We start from the raw sequence: 20,862 nt of genomic DNA on the forward strand, positions 1-20,862 counted from the left end.
CAGGATGCAATGTGGCGCACTATTGGAATTCACTGTCTTCTAAGGCTTTGAAGCAGTCACTTCAAATCAGCTAGAGCCCCTTGCTCCCTGATCCTCCTCTGTGAGCTGCATCCTGGCTTCCTACTTCATGCCCGTGGGTTTCACCTTCCAGGGACTCTCATTTGCTTCCAGCCTCAGTGCCACCAGACTTGGCTCTTCCTCTAGTTTGCCTCCAGGATTGCATTTGCACACAATGGCTTTGAGGTGCCCAGAGGCATGAAGGGAAGGTCTGGGATGGCTCAGGCAGTGCCTCCTGCCTGACAGTCCCTGTTCATCCCACACCTGCCTGTGATGCCCATCAACGGCGGAGGCTGTGCCAGGCCTGGAAGGACAGAGAGGGACAGACTCCAACCTGCTGGGTTCCTCTTCCAGACCCCGGTTCCCCCGCTCTCCAGACACCAGCAGGATGTCCCTGAACCCGATGCAGCTCTGACACCCGAGTAAGCACAGACCTGGCAAGACAGTCACACGTCCCGGGTCCCAACCACCCACGCTTGCATTCACCTTGGCTGTAAAGTTGGGGGTTCCTACAACTCCTTCCCCTGCTCCTTCAGGTTTGACAGTTGGCTAGAACAACTCATTTATATTTAGTGGTGTATTATAAGGACCTGAATGAATGGCTCATGGAAGGGATGTCTACGACAAGGCAGGGGTGGGATTGGGGGGCACAGAGCCCCAGTACCTGCCTGGCATGGGTCCCTCCCAGCCTGCCCATGTGGTTCAGCTGCCCCAAAGCTCTCTGCGCCCCATCGTGTAGGGGTTTAAGGAGTCTTTCCCATACAGGTATGACTGATTAAATCACTAGCCGTTGGTGATGATCTATCTCAAGTCCTTTCTCGGAGATCAGGGGGCAGAATTCAAACTTCTGCCCTTCCAATCAAGACTTAGTTTCCTGGCAGCCAACCTGGACCCTGAAGCCACCCAGTTGCCCAGGCTTGATCCCATCCAGCTGTTGTCCCGAGGGTTTCAGGAGCTGGGTGCCAGAACCAGGGACAAAGGCTAACTACTTATTTTTTTTATTATACCATGCCTCCCCCACTGCAGGGGCCCAGGGCTCTGGAGGTTAATGTGTGTTGCAGGCTAGGGAAGGGGCATGCACATTCTGGGTGGGGGTGTTAGGAAGGGTGTCAGGGAGCAGTAGGCCCCAACTGAGCTGGGAGGAGAAAGTGCAGGAGGAGAGGACCCTAAGATGCCCCCTCATTAAGTCCTGTTGCTTATTGTCTCGAACCAGGGTGAAAAAGAGGACAGACCTGACCGGAGCCTTCAGGCTGGACCCAGTCTATCTGAGGCACAGCCACCAGGACTCAGGTGAGCTGGGCCCAGCTTCCTCCAGTCTGTTCCCATCACGGCCGCGGCCGCAGCGTCCGGGAGCCAGGGTCAAGCATCACAGCCACAGTCCTGGGGGGCCGGGGCAGAGCCGGGCAGACTGCACACGAGTTTGAGCAAACTCTGGGAGATGGTGAAGGGCTGGGAAGCCTGGCGTGCTGCAGTCCATGAAGTCGTAAAGAGTCAGGAACAACGTAGCAACTGAGCAACAGCAGCTGACACCACCAGGGCAGAAAAGGAAAGGAAGACGTGGGCCAAGGGCCAGGGAAGAGGATGTGGGTGAGGCTGGGGTGGGATCGACACGTGAATGTGATCTCTAAAAATTAAGTCTCTCCGTTAAAAAAAAAATCATGATTACTTGAGATCCAGACAAGATAAGATGCATGAGGCGACCCGCACAGACGCCCTGTCCACTGTGCCCGTTCATGGTCATACACAGGCTGGGGAGCTTATTTATTAATACTCGCCTGTCTGTCCCCGTAAGACTCAGCCTCCAGGTGGGAGGGGGCTCTCTCACTCCCCAACCCGCAGAGTCCCCGGCTGGTGCCATGCTGACCACTGTGAGCCCCAGGAAGGAAGGACAGGCTGAGTCTGGGAACTCGTGCCAGCTTCTCCTCAAGTTTCCTCGGATGACAGAGGACACCAGGGATCACTCGACCCCACCCTCCCCCTAAAGAGTGGGAATGGATGGGTTGGAAACTGAGGCAGCTTTGGTGATGGTGGCAGGAGCACTGAGCAGCAGGGATGGAAGTCAGGGCACAGCCCGTTCCCTCCTGCCCAGACCCCACCCTGTGCTATCTCCATGGGAAGATCAGACCTGCGTTCACCTTCCTAACATTCCCCACCATCTCATGGAGCACATGAGTTGCAAACACTCACCCTCTGATTAGGTTTGCTCAGAACTTAAAACTGCTCTAAAAAATAAACTCTAGTTTTTTGTAATGGCATTGGCATGAAGCCGTGAGGAATTATGACCCAACTGTCAAAAACTCTTCTATTTAAAAGTGCATTTCATGTTTGAATGATGAAAACCTCAGTGATCATGACATCTTGCAAAATGCTGCTCTTCAACAATGAAGGAATTCTCAGAAATCCCCTGGCGGTCCAGTGGTTAGGACCCATTGCTTTCACTGCCAGAGCCCTGGTTCCATCCCTGGTTAGGAAACTAAAAGCCTGCAAGCCACAGAAAGAGTTTGAGCCAAAGGCAACTGAGTAAAGTTTATTACTCCAGGAATTTCTTTAAAGTAATTTTACTCTATGTTTAAGGAAAGGCAGTTTCTGACTGACAAAACAGCTATGGCTGTTAGAGATGAACAACCTGAGTTATTTGTGTTTTTTCCCCTAAAAAACTATGAATCAATGAAAGCAATGACCTATTTTGTGTTTAGCAGGTAAACCACCCAAAATCAGCTTTAAACTTCTATGGCCAGTGGATGTAAGGGTGTATTTTATCTGATATAGTATATCACTCCCCTGCTAATCTTCCTGTAATTTTAAGTGAAATATGTTTAGAGTGTTTCAAAAGCCTTTCTACTCAAAAAAGAAATCTCTTCATTATTTAACTGTCAAAAACAAGACCGCTCAGGTCTGCGCACGTGGCCCTGCTCTTCACCCCTCACACTGCAGCCCCCGAGGCTGTGGCCACGACCCTCCTGCGGGTCTGGGGGACTCCTCCCCCAACACTTGGGTCCGGGACAAATGTCCTCCCAGACCTCTCCCCATGAGCCAGGCCCCTCCGCTCAGTCATCTCCCCTCGCATCTCCCCACGGCTCCTTCACTGGTCACTTGTCTGTCACTAGAACCAACGATCCCTGGAGTGGGGGGACTCGCTCTGCTGCTCCTACACTGGTCAGTGCCCTGGCAACAGCATTAGGAGTGATGGTGGCCCCCACGTGTTCCCACATTTGCTTTTCACTTTTATAGACATTGTTTCATTGGACTTGTGCCAGAGAGCAACCAAAAAACGTGGGATTTTTTATTTTGAGGACAGAAATTTCTGTCACAAAACAGATAATAGGAAAATAGTAGTCATACCGGGTATATAGATTTTCAAATCAATTCTTTCATTACAAAAACTGTACATCTGGACAATAGAAAAGAGGTGGGCCAGAAGCATACCCCTGAATTTAACCCTCCACCCAGATGTTGATCCTGTTAATATGTGGCTGTGTTTCTCACCAGTCTTCTTATATGCATTGCTTGGTTTTATTGTTTTTACTATATGCAGATTTAGAAGCTGCTCACACCACTTACATCTTAAGTAGTTTAAAGACATACTAGGAAAGGCACTGCCAAAGAATGTTCAAACTACTGCACAATTGCACTCATCACATGCTAGCAAAGTGATGCTCAAAATTCTCCAAGCCAGGCTTAAACAGTACGTGAACTGTGAACTTCTAGATGTTCAAGCTGGTTTTAGAAAAGGCAGAGGAGCCACACATCAAATTGCCAACATCCATTGGATCATTGAAAAAGCAAGAGAGTTCCAGAAAAACATCTACATCTGATTTATTGACTATGCCAAAGCCTTTGACTGTGTAGATCACAACAAACTGTGGAAAATTATGAAAGAGATTGGAATACCAGACCACCTGACCTGCCTCTTGAGAAATCTTTAAGCAGATCAAGAAGCAACAATCAGAACTGGACATGGAACAACAGACTGGTTCCTAATCAGGAAAAGAGTATGTCAAGGCTGTATATTGTCACCCTGCTTATTTAACTTATATGCAGAGTACATCATGAGAAATGCTGGGCTGGATGAAGCACAAGCTGGAATCAAGATTGCTGGGAAAAATATCAATAACCTCAGATATGCAGATGACACGACCCTTATGGCAGAAAGCAAAGAAGAACTAAAAAGCCTCTTGATGAAAGTGAAAGAGGAGAGTGAAAAAGTTGGCTTAAAAGTCAACATTCAGAAAACTAAGATCATGTCATCCAGTCTCATCACTTCATGGCAAATAGACAGGGGAAACGGTGACAGACTTTATTTTTTGGGCTCCAAAATCACTGCAGATGGTGACTGCAGCCACAAAATTAAAAGACACTTGCTCCTTGGAGGAAAAGTTATGACCAAGCTAGACAACATATTAAAAAGCAGAGACATTACTTTGCCAACAAAGATCCATCTAGTCAGGGCTATGGTTTTTCCAGTAGTCATGTATGGATGTGAGAGTTGGACTATAAAGAAAGCTGAGCGTTGAAGAATTGATGCTTTTGAACTGTGGTGTTGGAGAAGACTCTTGAGAGTCCCTTGGTCTGCAAGGAGATCCAACCAGTCCATCCTAAAGGAGATCAGTCCTGGGTGTTCATTGAAAGGACTGCTGCTGAAGCTGAAACTCCAATACTTTGGCCACCTGGTGCGAAGAACTAACTCATTAGAAAAGACCCTGATGCTGGGAAAGATTGAAGGTGTGAGGAGAAGGGGACGACAGAGGATGAGATGGTTGGATGGCATCACCAACTAGATGGACATGAGTTTGAGTAAGCTCCTGGAGTTAGGGATGAACAGGGAAGCCTGGCGTGCTGCAGTCCATGGTGTCTCAAAGAGTCTGACATGACTAAGCAACTGAACTGAACTGAGGCATGTGGGATGTAGTAAGTAGTCCACAGTGTAAGTGACACCATCATCGGGACTTGCTGCTGGAGAGGGCTTTAGCATTCTTTATGTTAACAGGAAACACTTGTACCGGGCAGCACCTAGCTGGACCAGGTCTTCAGCCAGTCCTTGGGGAAGCAGGTTCTCTGGGACACAGGCTCCATCTCTAACCACGGCGTTCAGCTGTAGAAGCTTCTGATCTGACTCCTCTTCTTTAAGGCTTCTTATCGCACAGTCCAGTGGAATTTTCTGCAATGATGGATGTGTCCTGTGGTTCTGTGCTTTCCCATGTGGCAGTCACTAGCCACAGGTGGCTTTTGAGCACTGGCAATGTGGCTGCTGTGACTGAACAGTTGTCTTAGTTTTCTGAATTGTAATTCAGTGTAAACTGACTAGTGACTATCAGGATGGGGCAGGGACCTGAACTCGGCAGTGTTTCATTCATCCTCCTTTACAACATCACCTTCTTACTGGGTGTTTATTATCTGCCAAGGACACTTTTGGGTGCTGTTACCTCTGATGACTGCTGTTGGTGTTTGTTAATGAGCCTGTTCCAAGGGGCATGAAGAGAAGAAAAGCATCATTTGGGAATTGACTTAGGCTGCGTGACTTATGGCTTCCACTCGGGGGACCAGATGAAATGAGGAGGTTGAGCCCTGCAAAATGGCCCTGCATATTCCTCTGTTACTATAACTGTACTATGATCCTAACTGGTATGATCTTAATCCATCTGGTCTCTCCAGCTGTCAGCTGGGAAGTCCTAACAAGCTGCAATTTTAGGTTTTCCTGTAAATGTAAGGCAGACCCGTGCGCCCAGTGGACCAAGCACATTTTACCAGGGTGGGTGGAGGATTGTGGCAGGTGGACAGCCAGGACGACACTGGAGGATCAGATTGCAACACACAGCTTTCTAATTCCCACCTGATGGCTGTGCCCAAGATTCCCGTGTGGAGACTCCCGATTGCGAGATTCTTCATTCACTGTTCTTCCCTATACACAGCTTTGACTTTACTGCTTTTGGCACGAGAGGAGACCTAAATGCAAACGAGGCCTTGTTCATAACCCCTGTGAAGCCAACTCGGAAGATACTCACTGGGTATTTACACAGCTCCAGAATCCGGACTAAGAAAGGAGAACACGGAGATAAACTCCCATCAAAAGTTTGATGTTTTTTACATTCAAATCACTTCTGTATCACAAATTCACCTTCCCACACATGAATGAATGGATGCTGAAGACTTCACAGAGTCTGAATGCCAATTTACCCCAGGGCACAGAAGAAATCTCAGATTTCCCTGGTTGTGTAACTGCAGAAAGTGAAATGAGTGGGAATCCACTGCTAATTCAGCATTTCCTCTTGTGCTTTGCTCTCTGGAACCCCCTTGAATCTGATACCTTGGGGAATCACCTCAAAGAACACCCAGCCCCTGCCCTCAGCGGTCTCTGGTCTGGTTCAAGAGATGATGGAAAAGAATGAGGCAGGTAATTGACCCATGTGTCTAATGGTTCCTTTTTTCTTTCTCCTTTGCAGGGCTTATCACTGACTACAGGGTAAGTGGGAGAGTTATCTTCCCAAGTCCAGGTCCAAGGTCATCTAAACTGTGAGTGCCGTGTGGGGCCGTCCCGGGCTGTCACTCCTGCTGCCTCCCGGTCCTCTTGGAACTAGGGTCCTGCAAGAGGACGCCCTCCAACTGGGTCCTCACTAGCAGTCTGGCCAGGCAGGGGGCAGCTGCACTGAGCCCACTGACAGCGGATGTGAGGTTTGGATGGAATGCTGCTGCCCCTGCCCATATTCCTCTGTGAGGCAGAGAAGTATCCTCAGATCATGTGGGCCCTGTGTTCCTCGCTCAGGCTGTGTGCCTGAGCCACCGTTCCCAGAGCAGCGGGAGAACAGGGTCAGGGGACATCAGAAGTCCGCAGACGGCAGCCCTCATGTCGAGCCTCCTTCCCCAGGCAGGAGCACTGTGCTGCTGTGGTGCTGCTCTGAGCTGGGAGCGAAGCTGGGAGTAAAGTGGCTAACAAGAGCAGCCCTCTCCTCCCCGGACTTACGTCTGGTCAGGGCTGGGGGGAAAGCCTGGGTGCACAGGCCCTGCTCCCGGGGACGCTGGCCCAGTCCCACCTCAGGCCCCAGAGAGGCAGGGACAGCATTTTAGGGTGACGCGGAATGAACACATTTACACTGCGTGCATGTTTACCCTCATGCCATAGAGATTAATTTTCCCTCGCTATCCTTTCCAGTGTTCGATGTCATTCACACTTTGGTTTCTCGGAGGCTGCCGGGGAGTGCAGCAGCCTGTAAGCAAGGGGCCACTGGGCTCTAGTTAGTTAGTTACTCAGTGGGGCGACAGTGGGTTTTCTAAAAAGGCACAGGAGGTTAATTTTTACCAAGATTCCCCAACAGCTTGCAAACGTACAGCTACACAGAGGACAGCGGGCGTCAGTGGGCACGACTGGGGCTCTCTGGCCTGGCGCATCGTTAGCCCCTAGATGCCTGCTTTCTCATGGATAAAACAGAGCTACTAACCTGTGCTCCCAGCACGGTTAGGAAGATAAAGTGAGACGGCCTGTGCATCCACACAGTGCCTGCTGTAAACAGCAGAGCTACTAACCCGTGCTCCCAGCACGGTTAGGAAGATAAAGTGAGACGGCCTGTGCATCCACACAGTGCCCGCTGTAAACAGCAGTGACACTGTGCTGGATGCTTCTGCACCTCAATCTTGGACCCGCGTTTCTCTTTGCAACTCGAGAAGCTTCTGCGGAACCCCTGGTGCTTTCATTGCAGTTCAGAAGTGGGGTGCAATGGCCAGGGGTGCACTCCCTAGAGCAGCAGTGCCCCCCAAGCCTGCTGTGCCCCTCATGCAGCCACCCTGCACCCCAACCCCCTGAGTGGCATTGCCCCCTGCCCAGCAGGAAGTTCGTCTCTGGGCTCTGTGGGCAGCCAGCGGAGAACGAAGGTGGAGAGAAACCCCCTGTGCTCCCCATCTCCTTTAGAAGCTCCAATAGGAAGTGGCCATGTAAAATCAGGATGGTTTTATCTTTATCTTCCCAAATGTCCCTGCACCCTGTCCCCTCTGTGTCCACTCCTGCTCGCTTTGGTACCTTGACAACATTGGAGAGTGTCACACCCGGGCAGCTGACAAATGCAGGAAAACTCAGGAAGGCTCGTCCGACGTCCCACGTGTTCCATGGCGGCCTGCGGGGCAGGAAGAAGATGCATGTCGCTCTAGAGAATGGTGTCACGGGGCATGTGCAGCAGAGGGCATGGGGATCTGCTGCGCCCTTCTTGTTTCCTGTAGGCAGAGAAATCAGTGAAGTTCCCCCTCCCACCCCTCCTGGGTTGTAGGCCCGAGGGGCCACACTCCCCGATCTGCTCTCAGTGGCATCTGAGCCCGACACTGGTCTGGTCCCTGCACACTCCACAGGCATCTCAGAGCTTTGTAAAGAGAGCTTCTGGCTGCAGCGCTCACTCCTCTGCTGTCAGCTTTGCCCTTGTGGCAGCCAGAGGGTTGGTCTCCAGGGAACTAACTGCCTTCAGGAGAAACAAGCCAGTCCATGAGTTGAAAAGGAAGCCGGCCCTTGGCACAGTCCTCACCGAGCTGCCGTCTTGTGTCTGATTTCAGCACTGGCAGCTGCCGCTGGGCCGGAGGTTCCGCTCTTTGAAGATGTGGTTTGTTTTTAGGATGTACGGAGTCAAGGGACTGCAGGCCTATATCCGCAAGGTGAGTGTGCTGTCATTATTTATCCAGCTGACATTAAGGAGGTCTTAGACCTGAGAGATGAAATAAGATGTTGTCAAGCAGGGCACAGGAAACTGAGCGGCTAAGCACAGCACAGCGCAGTGTGTGTAAGTGAAGTCGCTCAGTCGCGTCCGACGCTGCGCGACCCCACGGACCGCAGCCCGCCAGGCTCCTCCATCCGTGGGATTCTCCAGGCAAGAGTACTGGAGTGGGTTGCCATTCCCTTCTCCAATAGCAGTATGTATACCCTGCTCTTTTCCTTTTTGAAGCAACTGAGGAAGCAGGCCAGCGGAGACCCGCTCACTTAGCTGGCTGTGGACGGCCTGCCAGTTTCCAGCCGGTCCTCTGGTGCTGGTGTCCTCAGCTGTGGCCCCAACCTGACGGACAGAGGCCCTCAGGCTGCACGGGAGCGGGGCAGCCCTGCAGAGGTGCCGGGCGGCTGCGGGCAGGGCAAACGGCTCCAGGCCCCTCCCTGTGGCAGAGTGCGTGGAGCGAGCGCTGACTCGGCCCCACGGCGCCATGCACACCTGCACCCTTCTGGCTCACGAGGCTGCTGGGGGCTGTAAAGGGTCTGGAGCATCTCTGTGGGAAGAGAACTGGGAAAGGACATGGAAGCGGGCCCATGAGTTCTCCCGTGGGGAGCCTGTGCTCAGAAGCTGAATGAAGATTCAGCTGCTCTGGGGAAAGAAGGCAAAGCACAAGTAGTTCATCTCACGAGGGTGATTCCCGCTGGAAGCTCCGGGAAGCAAGCGCTTCGGGATTCCCTGAGGGGGACCAACTGACCTAGGGGCCCTCCTAGGAGCCAGAAACACCCCGGCAGGTGACCAGCTCCCCAGGATCCAGCTTGAGGGGATCCCCTGCCAGCAGTCTCTGGAGCCCTCTAGTGGCACCAGATCCATCACCGCCTGGGGACCCCTCATGTAAACAGTGGTGTTTCTCATACATATGGAATCTAGAAAAATGGTACAGAGGAACCTATTTGCAGGGCAGGAATAGAGATACAGACAGAGGACACAGTGGGGAGAGGGGAGGGGGGACGAATCGGGAGATTAGGACTGACATACACACACTACCATGTGTGCAATAGACAGCTAGTGGGAAGCTGCTGTTCAGTGCAGGGAGCTCAGCTCAGTGCCCTGCGATGGCCTGGAGGGGTGGGCTGCAAGGGAGGGAGGCTCCAAGGGAGAGGAGATAGGTACACATATGGCTGATTCACGTTGTTTTACAGCAGACACTAACACAGCATTGTGAAGCAACTATATTCCAAAAAAAAAAAAAAATGATGTTTCTGTCCCAACACTTTGAGCAATGCGACCTCTGCTCAGACGCTCCCTGGATAGCTGTTAGTGAGCCCGACACTGGATGCCGGGGTTCAGGATGAGCTCCATGGGCACTGAGACCTGGGTGAGCTGGTTCTCAGATCACATACTGTGTGAACCAGCTCTTGGTCTCTGTAAACACCTCCATGTTTAGTTCGGGCTGGTTCGGGGAGAGGCAGCAGCCTGGGGCTGATGAGGGTCTCACTATGGCAGCAGATGCTGTGGAACAACAAACAGCTGCAGAGCGGGAGCTCTGGTGCTGGGCAACTGCGTTAGAACCAGCCTCAGTCTCCTGGTCTGCAGAATGGGCATGATTGTGGTGTTATTGGGCTTCCCAGGTGGTGCTAATGATAAAGAATCCACCTGTCAACACAGGAGATGCAAGAGATGCGGGTTAGATCCATGAGTCAGGAAGCTCCCTTGGAGGAAGAAATGGCAATGCACTCCAGTACTCCAGTATCCTTGCCTGGAGAATCCTATGGACAGAGGAGCCTGGCAGGCTAAGGTCCATGGGGTCACAAAGAGCTGGACTCAAGTGAAGCGACTGAGCATGCCCCTACACCATGGGCCAGCACCAGGAGAGGATGGTGAAGTGCTCAGCTCCCCAGCTGATGTTGTCCGCTCTCTCTCTTCAAAAGTGTGTGTGCTTGTGCTCAGCTGTGACCCACTCTTTGCAGCCCCATGAACTGTAGCCCGCCAGGCTCCTCTGTCCATAGGATTCTCCAGGCACAAATACTGGAGTGGGTTGCCGTGCCCTCCTCCAGGGGATCTTCCCATCCCAGGGATCGAACCCACGTCTCTTCTGTCTCCTGCATTGGCAGGCGCATTCTTTACCACTAGCGCCACCTCTCTTCTGAAAAGTTGAAATCCCTCCTGACAACATTTAGCCTAAAATTCTAAAAGATGGGGTGTGATGAACACGGTCCTCTGAGCAGAAGACAAGAGGTGTTTTTCGGAAGACGGTGGCCCCTTTCTCCTGGTAACAAGTTTCTCACCCTCTGTGGGGACAGCCGGGACGTGGGTGACATCGATGCTGGAAGAAAATGGTTAAAGCTTAGTAATGAGTTACAGATGCATGGTCTGATACTGTTCTCTAGGTGGTGAAGTTCTGAATCAAGTCGTGACAAGAGACTCAGACAAATGTCTCTTCCCTTTCCAGCATGTCCAGCTGTCCCATGCATTCGAGGCATTGGTGCGCCAGGACACCCGCTTTGAAATCTGTGCAGAAGTCATTCTGGGACTGGTCTGTTTCCGGCTAAAGGTATGTCTAAGTCGACTTCATTGTCTGCGTTTTCTTGACTGGGACGAGAGGAAGCGGTCATTCATTACATCCATCCACACATTGACTGAGCTCCCCAGAGACCTTGCATTGCTCCCCACCAGTTCTCCAGTCTGCTGGTCCCAGCTCCCGAGCCTGACTTCCCGCAACCCCCACCCTTCTCCCTGGTACTCGGACTCCCTGCCCGTGTGTACCTGGGAGGAGAGTGCTGGACATTTTCCTCATCAATCCAGCTGTACCACTGGAATCCTTGAAGGACTGACCCATGCATGGGCTCACCAGCCCAAGCGTGGTCCCTGGACCAGCACTGCATCACCTGGGAGCCTGCGAGGAGCCAGTCTCAGCTCACTTGGGACCCGCTGACTTGCGCCCTGTATGCCCCCCAGCTGCTGGTGCAACAGGGGTTTGAGGGGCGCTGTTCCCTGGGGCTCTGTGGTTCTGCCGTCTGAGGGTGTCAGGCACGTGTGCTGAGAATCACAACCATGTTTTCCACAGGTGCCAAGGGGCACTGCTCACACAGGCCCTTATCAACCAGCCTCATGTGGAGAAAGCCATTACCTTAGCTCTAACGCCCTGACCACTCTCTGACTATCTTGCCATTTGCAGACTCGAACCTGTCCACAGGCCTCCATGTTCAAGTACATAAAGGGAAGCAGGAGAAAGCACCATGGACTCAGTTGCCTTGCTAAGGTGCTGCCCATCCACACGTGGCCCTGGTCTTCCCCTTTCCTTCCCCACACCGATTCTTCAGGCTTTGAGGCCTGCTGAGAACCACTCATGCAAAAACCTGGAAGCAAGAGGGTAGAGTCCTGACACAAAAGCTGTCAGAGGGCTGTGAGCCTCACACAGTAACACCTGAGCACAGGAGGGCAGGGCATCACAGAGACACCTGAGCACAGGAGGGCAGGGCATGACACACACACATGAGCACAGGAGGGCAGAGCATCACAAGACACCTGAGCACAGGAGGGCACAGCATCACAGAGACACCTGAGCACAGGAAGGCAAGGCATCATAGAGACATCTGAGCACAGGAGGGCAGGGCATCACAGAGACACCTGAGTGCAGGAGGGCAGGGCATCACACACACGCCTGAGCACAGGAGGGCAGAGCATCACACACACGCCTGAGCACAGGATGGCAGAGCATCACACACACACATGAGAACAGGAGGGCAGAACATAACAGAGACACCTGAGCACCTGACGGTAGAGCGTCACAGACACACCTGAGCGCAGGAGGGCAGGGCATCACAGAGACACCTGAGCACAGGAGGGCAGGGCATCACAGAGACACCTGAGGACAGGTGGGCAGGGCATCACACACACACCTGAGCGCAGGAGGACAGAGCATCACAGAAACCCCTGAGCACAGGAGGGCAGGGCATCACACACACAGCTGAGCACAGGAGGGCAGAAGTCTCCTCTGGTGCTTGGCGCAGGGCCCAGAGGGTGAGCAGAGTTGTGATTCCGTCTGCGCTGGTGTTCACAGCAAATGTGCTGTGATGTGTTTGCCATCATGCAGTTGTTTTTGTTTTTACCGCCAGTGTTATTGAAAGATTTTAATTTTTTTAGTTTTTTGCAGTTTTATTGAGATATCATCCCCATACCATACTCTGTCTATATAAAGTATACATTTCTTTGATGTCTAGCCTGTCCCTGGGGTTGCACCGCCATCCCCACAGTCTAGCTTGAGAACATCTTCATTCTCCCCCAGAGAAGCCCCAGCCCCATCCCTAGGGCCATGGATCTACTTCTCTCTGTGGATCTGTCTGCTCCAGACATTTGTGTTAACGGGATCATCACTGTGCTGGCTTCTGTGACTGGCTTCTTTCAACGAGCACCGTGTTGTCAAAGTCAAGACTTTTATTTTCTCCTCCCCATTTACTTGGGCAAACCTACCTGCATGTCCCTTCCCGCCCTGCAAGCCTAGGGGCTCCTCAGAAAGCGAAATGTTTCTTCTGTGAAACTTGTTACTTCTATTGCATGAATCCAGTTTCTCTTTGAGGAAGCATGCTGTGCAGGCATTATCGCTCCTTTCCTGCCTCCGCATCTACCATCTTGCTGCTTTTCTTTGCCCAGTTGCCGTCTGCTCTGGATGTCAAGTCTCCGCTGTTGCTACTGTTGTTACACCTCAGACTGCTTTCTGTCTTTGCGTCTGTTTAGTAGAAAACAAATCTTGTCCGATCCATTTGAAAATGGTGAGCAAAGTTTTTTCCCGAGTTGCTTGCTTTTATTTCCTGCGTTTGGCACTTTCAGGCGTTTGCTCTTCCATTACGTCTTTATGGTGAAGTTCCATCCTTTCAAAGCATCATTCCCACCCTCTCACCCTCATCCTGGAGCGGAACCGGCCCTAACTGGATCTGGTGTGCAGCAGCAGTTCCTAGGTGGCCTTGGGCCCACACGCTGTCCACAGGCCACTGGTCAGAGCCTCACGCCAGTCGGCGACCTGCAGACTCTGCAGAGACATGAAGCCCAGGTCCCGCCTCCGGCCGACCAGGACTTTTCTCTTCCCACTGTGCTCCCTGCTCTCAAGATGGACAAGAACAGGACAGTCTCCCACGCTGGCCCCACGTGCCGGCCCTCTACATCAACCATGAGGCGTGTGGGGCTGGAGTGACTGCCTGGGGACAGAACGAAGGCTGAGAGGTGGGCGGGGATGCGAAGGAGAACCGGACCGACCAGACGGGAGGGGCACGGCCCCCAGTCTGTAACACATGCCCCCTGTCTGGTCCTCTCGGTGTGGGGCGCGGGCCCCCGGCCCCCCGTCCAAGGCTGGTGGGCTGCTCCCCTCCAGAGGGGGGCCACTGGCGGTCCTTCGGTCCATAGTTCAAGGACAGTTTTCCAACACTCCAGCCAGAAGCTGACTATCAACGCTTCATTTTCTACACAGCAATTGCCTACATAGGAAGGAGTTCCATTGCGAGGATGCATTCACTGAGTTTAGTCTGTATGTAGGTTTAGTGAAATTAGCCTAGGCACCCAGCTAACACAATCGGCTATAGAGTACTGTACTGTAATAGGTTTGTAACTTTTCACACAAATATTACATTAAAAAATAAAAAAATAGAGAAAACCTCTCTGATCTCATAGTACAGGAGCTTGAACAGCACGGTAGGCCCAGGTGTAGCGCCACTGCTTCTGTGCTTGCTTCCAGACTTCCTGGGCGTGAAATAAAGATACCTCCCTGCCGCACTCTGATCCCCTGGGGAAGGGAAAGGCTACCCGCTCCAGTGTTCTGGCCTGGAGAATTCCGTGGGCTGTATAGTCCATGGGCTCACAAAAGTCAGACACGAGTGAGCGACCTTCACTTCACTCACCTACTGCACTGTACCCACGACTGTGCAGCAAAGGACCCAAGAGCACAGCCTGCAGAGCATGCAGGCACGCGACACGGTGCACCACACACGCTGACGTGAGAGTGAATGCACACTCTCATCTTGGAAATTTCACAACTTCAAGGTTCGTATGCAGGAGACTTACTGTATTGTGAGATTTCTTCTGTATGTTTCCATGCCCTGGTGCCATTATACAGTTCTGCTGTTTAAGCTCATCAGTTCAGTCGCTCAGTCGTGTCCGACTCTTTGTGACCCCATGAACGGCAGCCCGCCAGGCCTCCCTGTCCGTCACCATCTCCTGGAGTTTACTCAAACTCAGGTCCATTGAGCCAGTGATGCCATCCAACCATCTCATCCTCTGCCGTCCCCTTCTCCTCCTGCCCCCAATCTCTCCCAGCATCAGGGTCTTTTCAAATGAGTCAGCTCTTTGTATGAGGTGGCCAAAGTATTGGAGTTTCAGCTTCAACATCAGTCCTTCCAATGAACACCCAGGACTGATCTCCTTTAGGATGGACCGGTTGGATCTCCTTGCAGTCCAAGGAACTCTCAAGAGTCTTCTCCAACACCATAGTTCAAAAGCATCAATTCTTCGGCGCTCAGCCTTCTTCACAGTCCAACTTTCACATTCATACATGACTACTGGAAAAACCATAGCCTTGACTAGACGGACCTTTGTTGACAAAGTAATGTCTCTGCGTTTTAATATACTGTCTAGGTTGGTCATAACTTTCCTTCCAAGGAGTAAGCATCTTTTAATTTCATGGCTGCAATCACCATCTGCAGTGATTTTGGAGCCCAGAAAAATAAAGTCAGCCACTGTTTCCACTGTTTCCCCATCTATTTGCTATGAAGTGATGGGACCAGATGCCATGATCTTTGTTTTCTGAATGTTCAGCTTTAAGCCAACTTTTTCACTCTCCTCTTTCACTTTCATCAACTTTCTGCCATAAGGGTGGTGCCATCTGCATATCTGAGGTTATTGATAAGCTCATCAACTTACAGGTGATAGTCTAGGAAGCTTCCTTTTTTCTCTGTAAACCTGGGTCACAGAAGGCTCACCTTTTGGCAGCGCTGGAACAGGAGGAATTGTGCAGGGGAGGCAGCCCTCTCTCGGGCCCACGTCACGGTTACTTAGTTGAATTTTTTATGACTGTGAATGAAAGGCCTGTGGTGAGGTGGCTCTCCCGCTGACCTGGGACTGTATCACCCAACACCTACCTGGCTTCGTGTTGCACATTTGAGCCTCCAAAGATTTGAGTACTACCTTTCTCAATCTGCAGGGTTCCAACAAACTGAACGAAGCTCTTCTGGAAAGCATAAACAGTGCCAAAAAAATCCACTTGGTCCCTTGTTCCCTGAGAGACCGGTTCGTGCTGCGCTTCGCCATCTGCTCACGCACAGTGGAGCTGGCCCACGTACAGCTGGCCTGGGAGCACATCCAGGAGATGGCGGCCACAGTGTTAAGAGCACAGGGGGAGGAAAAGGCAGGTAAGCCGCCCTGTGGGGCCGAATTCCCTCCACCCTAAAGAGAGGGAGAGAGAACCAGCCCTGTCTGGTCTGGAGAAGTAGAGGGAACATACCACATAGGGAGTCTTTAGAAACTTTGATGGATTTCTCCTTTGTACTCTTTTATTTGAGACTATCAGTCATGCATCTCTGTAATATCCCCTCAGCTTTCTTTAGTGTTCCCCCAACTTACAATCATAGCAACTTATAAACTGGCAAATGGTAGATAAATGAAAATGGGTGAAAACACTCAAAAAGGAATTTGACATGACTGCTGGTTTGCTGTCAGAAAGGACCAAGTTCATGTTGATTTAGAGAAAGAAAATGTTAAACTATTGTGCATCAGTTATAGAAACCCTGAAGACAGTGGGCAGGTGACTTGTAAGAAAAGCATCTGCACAAACACAGCATTGACAACAAGTTGGAATAATGTCTGTTGAACTGCAAGGATCTTTAGAGCCTTGGCATTAGGTTATTTTATGAATGTCATTCCACTGGAGTTTTTCCACCACTTTGATTTCTTTCTTTTTCCTTTTGCCCCACTTGGGGCAGGTAGGTGGTAGGAGCTTCTGCTTTTCCTTCTTTTTTATATTAAACAAATAAGAGATTTATATCTCTCTGAAAAGAGCAATTCATGGGGTTGCAAACAGTCGGACACAAGTGAGCAACTGAACTGAACTGAAAAAGAGTTTAAAGAAAGGCAATCAAGGGGCAAGAGTGGGGTTTCAAGAATCATCAGGACCTCAGGATCCTTCCTTCTTGCTTCCCTGCTATTTTTAGCATCAACATAGAACATCTGTCTTATGGCCCAAAATGGTTGTTCATGCTCCAGCCATTGCATCCTCATTCCAACTTTTCTTTCTTTCATTTTCTGCTTTATGCCCATCTGTCATCATCAACACGGGATGCAAAACCTAAATGTGTGATGGAATTAGTTTGCTGAGTGCATACAACTTGATCTTCTGGGCTCTTAATTTTAATTATGAGTACCTGAGATATTAATACTATAGGCGCAGTGGTCCTCAACCTCTAGGATCTAATGCCTGATGATCTGAGGTGGAGCTAATATAATAATTATACAAATAAGGTACACAATAAATGAAACACATTTGAATCATCCTGAAACCATCCCCCCACAAATGGTTGGTGGAAAAATTGTCCTCAACAAAACCAGTTCCCAGTGCTGAAAAGGTTGGGGACTGCTGTGTAGTGCTCAAAAAAATCAGAAGTTAAATATTGCATTTAATTTATGTGAGAGCTCCATCCCAGGCTTCTGGCCCAAGAGGTCAGAGACCCCTCTGTCAGTGTGTGTCCTGAAATATCAGGTCCTTTTCCTGGCTCGGCAAACCCCTTTCCTAAAGGGCTGCTGCTCATAAGCTGAGGGATCACCCTTCAGGGAGCAACACCCCAGTTACAGCTTGAGCATCTCGGGAAGGTGCTGGGAAGAGGCCTGTAGTTCCAGATTATTCTCTGCTCCACAATAAGCATCTCTGTGTGTGGTGGGGTGTGTGTGTATGTAGGGGGAATAAGATAAATTCAAAGCAAAACCACACAGGCAAACACTCTAGAGGAACATTTCTGCGACTCTGTGTTTGTGTATCTTATCATGTCTTATTCCCCTATGCCTGGAACAACACAGGAGACTGTAGCTCAGAAAACTCATCTAAGCAGAGACAGGTCTCTGATAGACAAAACAGTTACCCTGGAGGTACTATGCATGTGTGCAAGAGCTATGTTGCTTCAGTCGTGTCCAACTCTTTGCGACCCCATGGACTGTAGCCTGCCAGGCTCCTCTGTCCATGGGGATTCTTCAGGCAAGAATACTGGAGTGGGTTGCCACGCCCTCCTCCAGGGGATCTTCCCTCCGGGGATCGAACCCAGGCCTCCTGTCTCTTGCATAGGCAGGCGGAATCTTTACCACTAGCGCCACCTGGGAAGCCCATGTGAAGTCGTTATTTGTTGTTTAGTCACTAAATCATGTCCAGCTCTGTGACCCCCTGGACTGAGCTTCCCTGTCCTTCACTATACTTGCCATCAATTCCAAAGGTAACAGAAAGTAAATTTTTAAAAAATGCAGGATACAATAGTAAATCACAATGCATATATGTTTTAGTCAGATTAATTAAAGTGATGAAAATCTTAATACCTTGGTTTTACTTGTGCTTATGTTTACACGTGCTCAGCCATGTCTGACTTTTTGTGATCCCCATGGGCTTCAGTGCATCATGCCTCTCTGTCCATAGGATTCTCCAGGCAAGAATACTGGAGTGGGTTGCCATGCCCTCCTCCAGGGGGTTTCCCAACCCAAGGATCAATCCCCTGTCTCCTGCGTTGGCAGGCAGATTCTTTACCACTGAGTCACAGCGGAAGCCCCTTGTGCTTATGTAAGTTTATATCAAATGCAATGGTCACAGTTCTGAAGGAAAGAAGGAACTACCCTATTCCACATAAGGTAGGAAATGGGGCCAAGACTCTAGTTGGCATTAGTAAAATGTATCACAGAGAAGGGGCTTCCCAGGTGACTCAGAGGTAAAAAATCCACTTGTCAGTGCAGGAGACATGGGTTCAATCCCTGTGTCAGGAAGATCCTTTGAAGAAGGAAATGGCAACCCACTCCAGTATTCTTGCCCGGGAAATCCAATGGACAGAGGAACCTGGTGGGCTACTGTCCATGGGGTTGCAAAAGAGTCAGACATAACTTTGCAACAAAACAACAACAATCATAGAGAAGCCAGACTGGCAATAAAAGCTCATTTCTTCCAGTTCAAACTCTTTTCTGTTTCACAGATGGAGAAAGTATATTCCTTCTCTGTGTTCCAGGGAGGAGTATACAAAATTCTTTCACATTTTAAAAACATAGCCATATGTTCCTGTTCTTTTTTTCCCCTGTAGAGATCAAAAATTGAAATTATCTGAAGACTGGGGTGAGAGGAAACTGTATCAGCCCAGCTCCTTGGAACCCAGCCTGTATGTGGCACATGCTTCTCCAGTTCAGTTCAGTGGCTCAGTCGTATCTGACTCTTTGTGACCCCATGGACTGCAGCACGCCAGGCTTTACTGTCCATCACCAACTCCTGGAGTTTACTCAAACTCATGTTCATCAAGCCAGTGATGCCATCCAACCATCTCATCCTCTGTCATCCCCTTTTCCTCCTGCCTTCAGTCTTTCCCCAGAGTTATCCAGAAAGAATCCCATGATTGCACCTTTTCAGCCACTCATCAATGAAGAAATATTATTTGCTACAAGTTAACCTCAGTGAATATAGCTTTTCTCCATTATTTGGCTGTGACTTCTGTTGATTAAAAAATCACATGTTTCTATGCCTTTGAAGTTGTCAGTGGGGTAAAGCCTTACTGAAATATCGTCCAGGGTGATCTATGATTATGGGATATATACCTGTGGTGTTTAAATTGTCCTGTCATGTGGCTTAATGCTTAATAAACAGTGTGAAGTGTTATGCACATTGTGTCTGATGAGCATCTTGTTCTACACCGTAGAAAATCGATTGTTATAACGTGGACTTATCCTTTCAAAACAGCTAAAGATATGACGTTCCTGGATATTTTTAAATGACATTTATTTAGTCAACAAGCATTTAGGGATTGCCTAGTATATGTCTGGTGGGCTTCCCTGTGGTGCTGGTGGTAAAGAACCTGCCCGCTAATGCGGGAGATGCAGGAGATGCAGGTTCGATCCCCTGGGTCAGAAGATTCCCTGGAGGAGGGCATGGCAACCCAGGCCAGTATTCTTTCCTGGAAAATCCCTTGGACAGAGGAGCCTGGCACTCTATGGCCCATAGGGTCTGAAAGAGTCGGACGTGACTAAAGCGACTTAGCACATATGCATGCAGTATATGTCAGTCACTGTTCTTTATGTAATAACAACATGAGTTTTATTTGGAAATGACTTCAACTTCTAAAGTAATATCAGTAAATTTAGAATCAAGACACAGCCAGAGATCAAATTCTGCTGGTGTGGTGAGAAAGACTTCTGGGGCCTTGGTCTCCTCATCTGATTAGTCCACCTGCCCTGTGGTATCATGACTAATAAACACCTGAAGATTCTCTTTACACATAAATATCAGGAAGATGCAGTTTTTGTCCAAATAACTGATCTTTATTTGAAACTATTTTTATTCTTAGAAACACATATATTTTAATCCCAAGACAAGTTTTTATTCTTTGGAGACTATAGAATTGTCAAAAACACTCTCAGAATGGTACCTTGAATTATTATTAGGGCTATTTAAATTTTATAGATCTCTGAGGTCTACATGCATGTAGTTGAATTATCTGTGTTTTTGAAATCTGTTAACACATCAGATGCCATGTGGTCCCCCTCTCATTTGGTCAGGTCATTTGTTCTCTGCCCATTAGTGGACAGACCTGGCCTCTCCAGCACAGCGTGGGGACGTGGGATGGGCCACGGGGACCCACTGGTGCCACCACGTCAGGAGCCACAGAGGGTGGTGCTCTGAGCTCAGATCACAGTGTGGAGGCCGAGGTGCCTGCCTCGTACAGTGAGGTTGTCTGCCCGAGTGTGCTCTGGAGTTAAGATTGCTGCAGGGCCCCCTACGTGGGGCCTGAGTCACCAACGCAGCCGCAGCCCGCAGCCTTTGGGAGTGGCTCCACCGAGCCAATCCACAAATGCACTTTGGAAAGACGACCCAGATTTGTGTTTGAGGCAGGAGACAGGGCAGCAGGTGACAGCAGAGATG

At 50.1% G+C, this 20,862-nt stretch overlaps 1 protein-coding gene across 5 annotated transcripts in view; it reads left to right on the forward strand.

Annotated features, from left to right (window-relative positions):
• DDC (dopa decarboxylase) overlaps positions 1–19,602 on the forward strand; it is a 103,791-nt gene extending 84,189 nt beyond the window's left edge. For all 5 annotated transcript variants that reach the window (XM_061413325.1, XM_061413326.1, XM_061413322.1 and 2 more), the window contains 6 exons: positions 1,271–1,347; positions 6,498–6,517; positions 8,587–8,685; positions 11,182–11,283; positions 15,919–16,126; positions 19,037–19,602. In XM_061413325.1, coding sequence (XP_061269309.1) covers positions 1,271–1,347; positions 6,498–6,517; positions 8,587–8,685; positions 11,182–11,283; positions 15,919–16,126; positions 19,037–19,050 — 520 coding nt within the window. In that variant the 3' untranslated portion in view covers positions 19,051–19,602. The remainder of the gene's footprint in view (positions 1–1,270; positions 1,348–6,497; positions 6,518–8,586; positions 8,686–11,181; positions 11,284–15,918; positions 16,127–19,036) is intronic.
• Positions 19,603–20,862: the final 1,260 nt, after the last annotated feature.

The sequence above is a fragment of the Bos javanicus genome, chromosome 4 (genome assembly GCF_032452875.1).
Source record: "Bos javanicus breed banteng chromosome 4, ARS-OSU_banteng_1.0, whole genome shotgun sequence".
In the NCBI taxonomy this organism is placed as follows: Eukaryota; Metazoa; Chordata; class Mammalia; order Artiodactyla; family Bovidae; genus Bos; species Bos javanicus.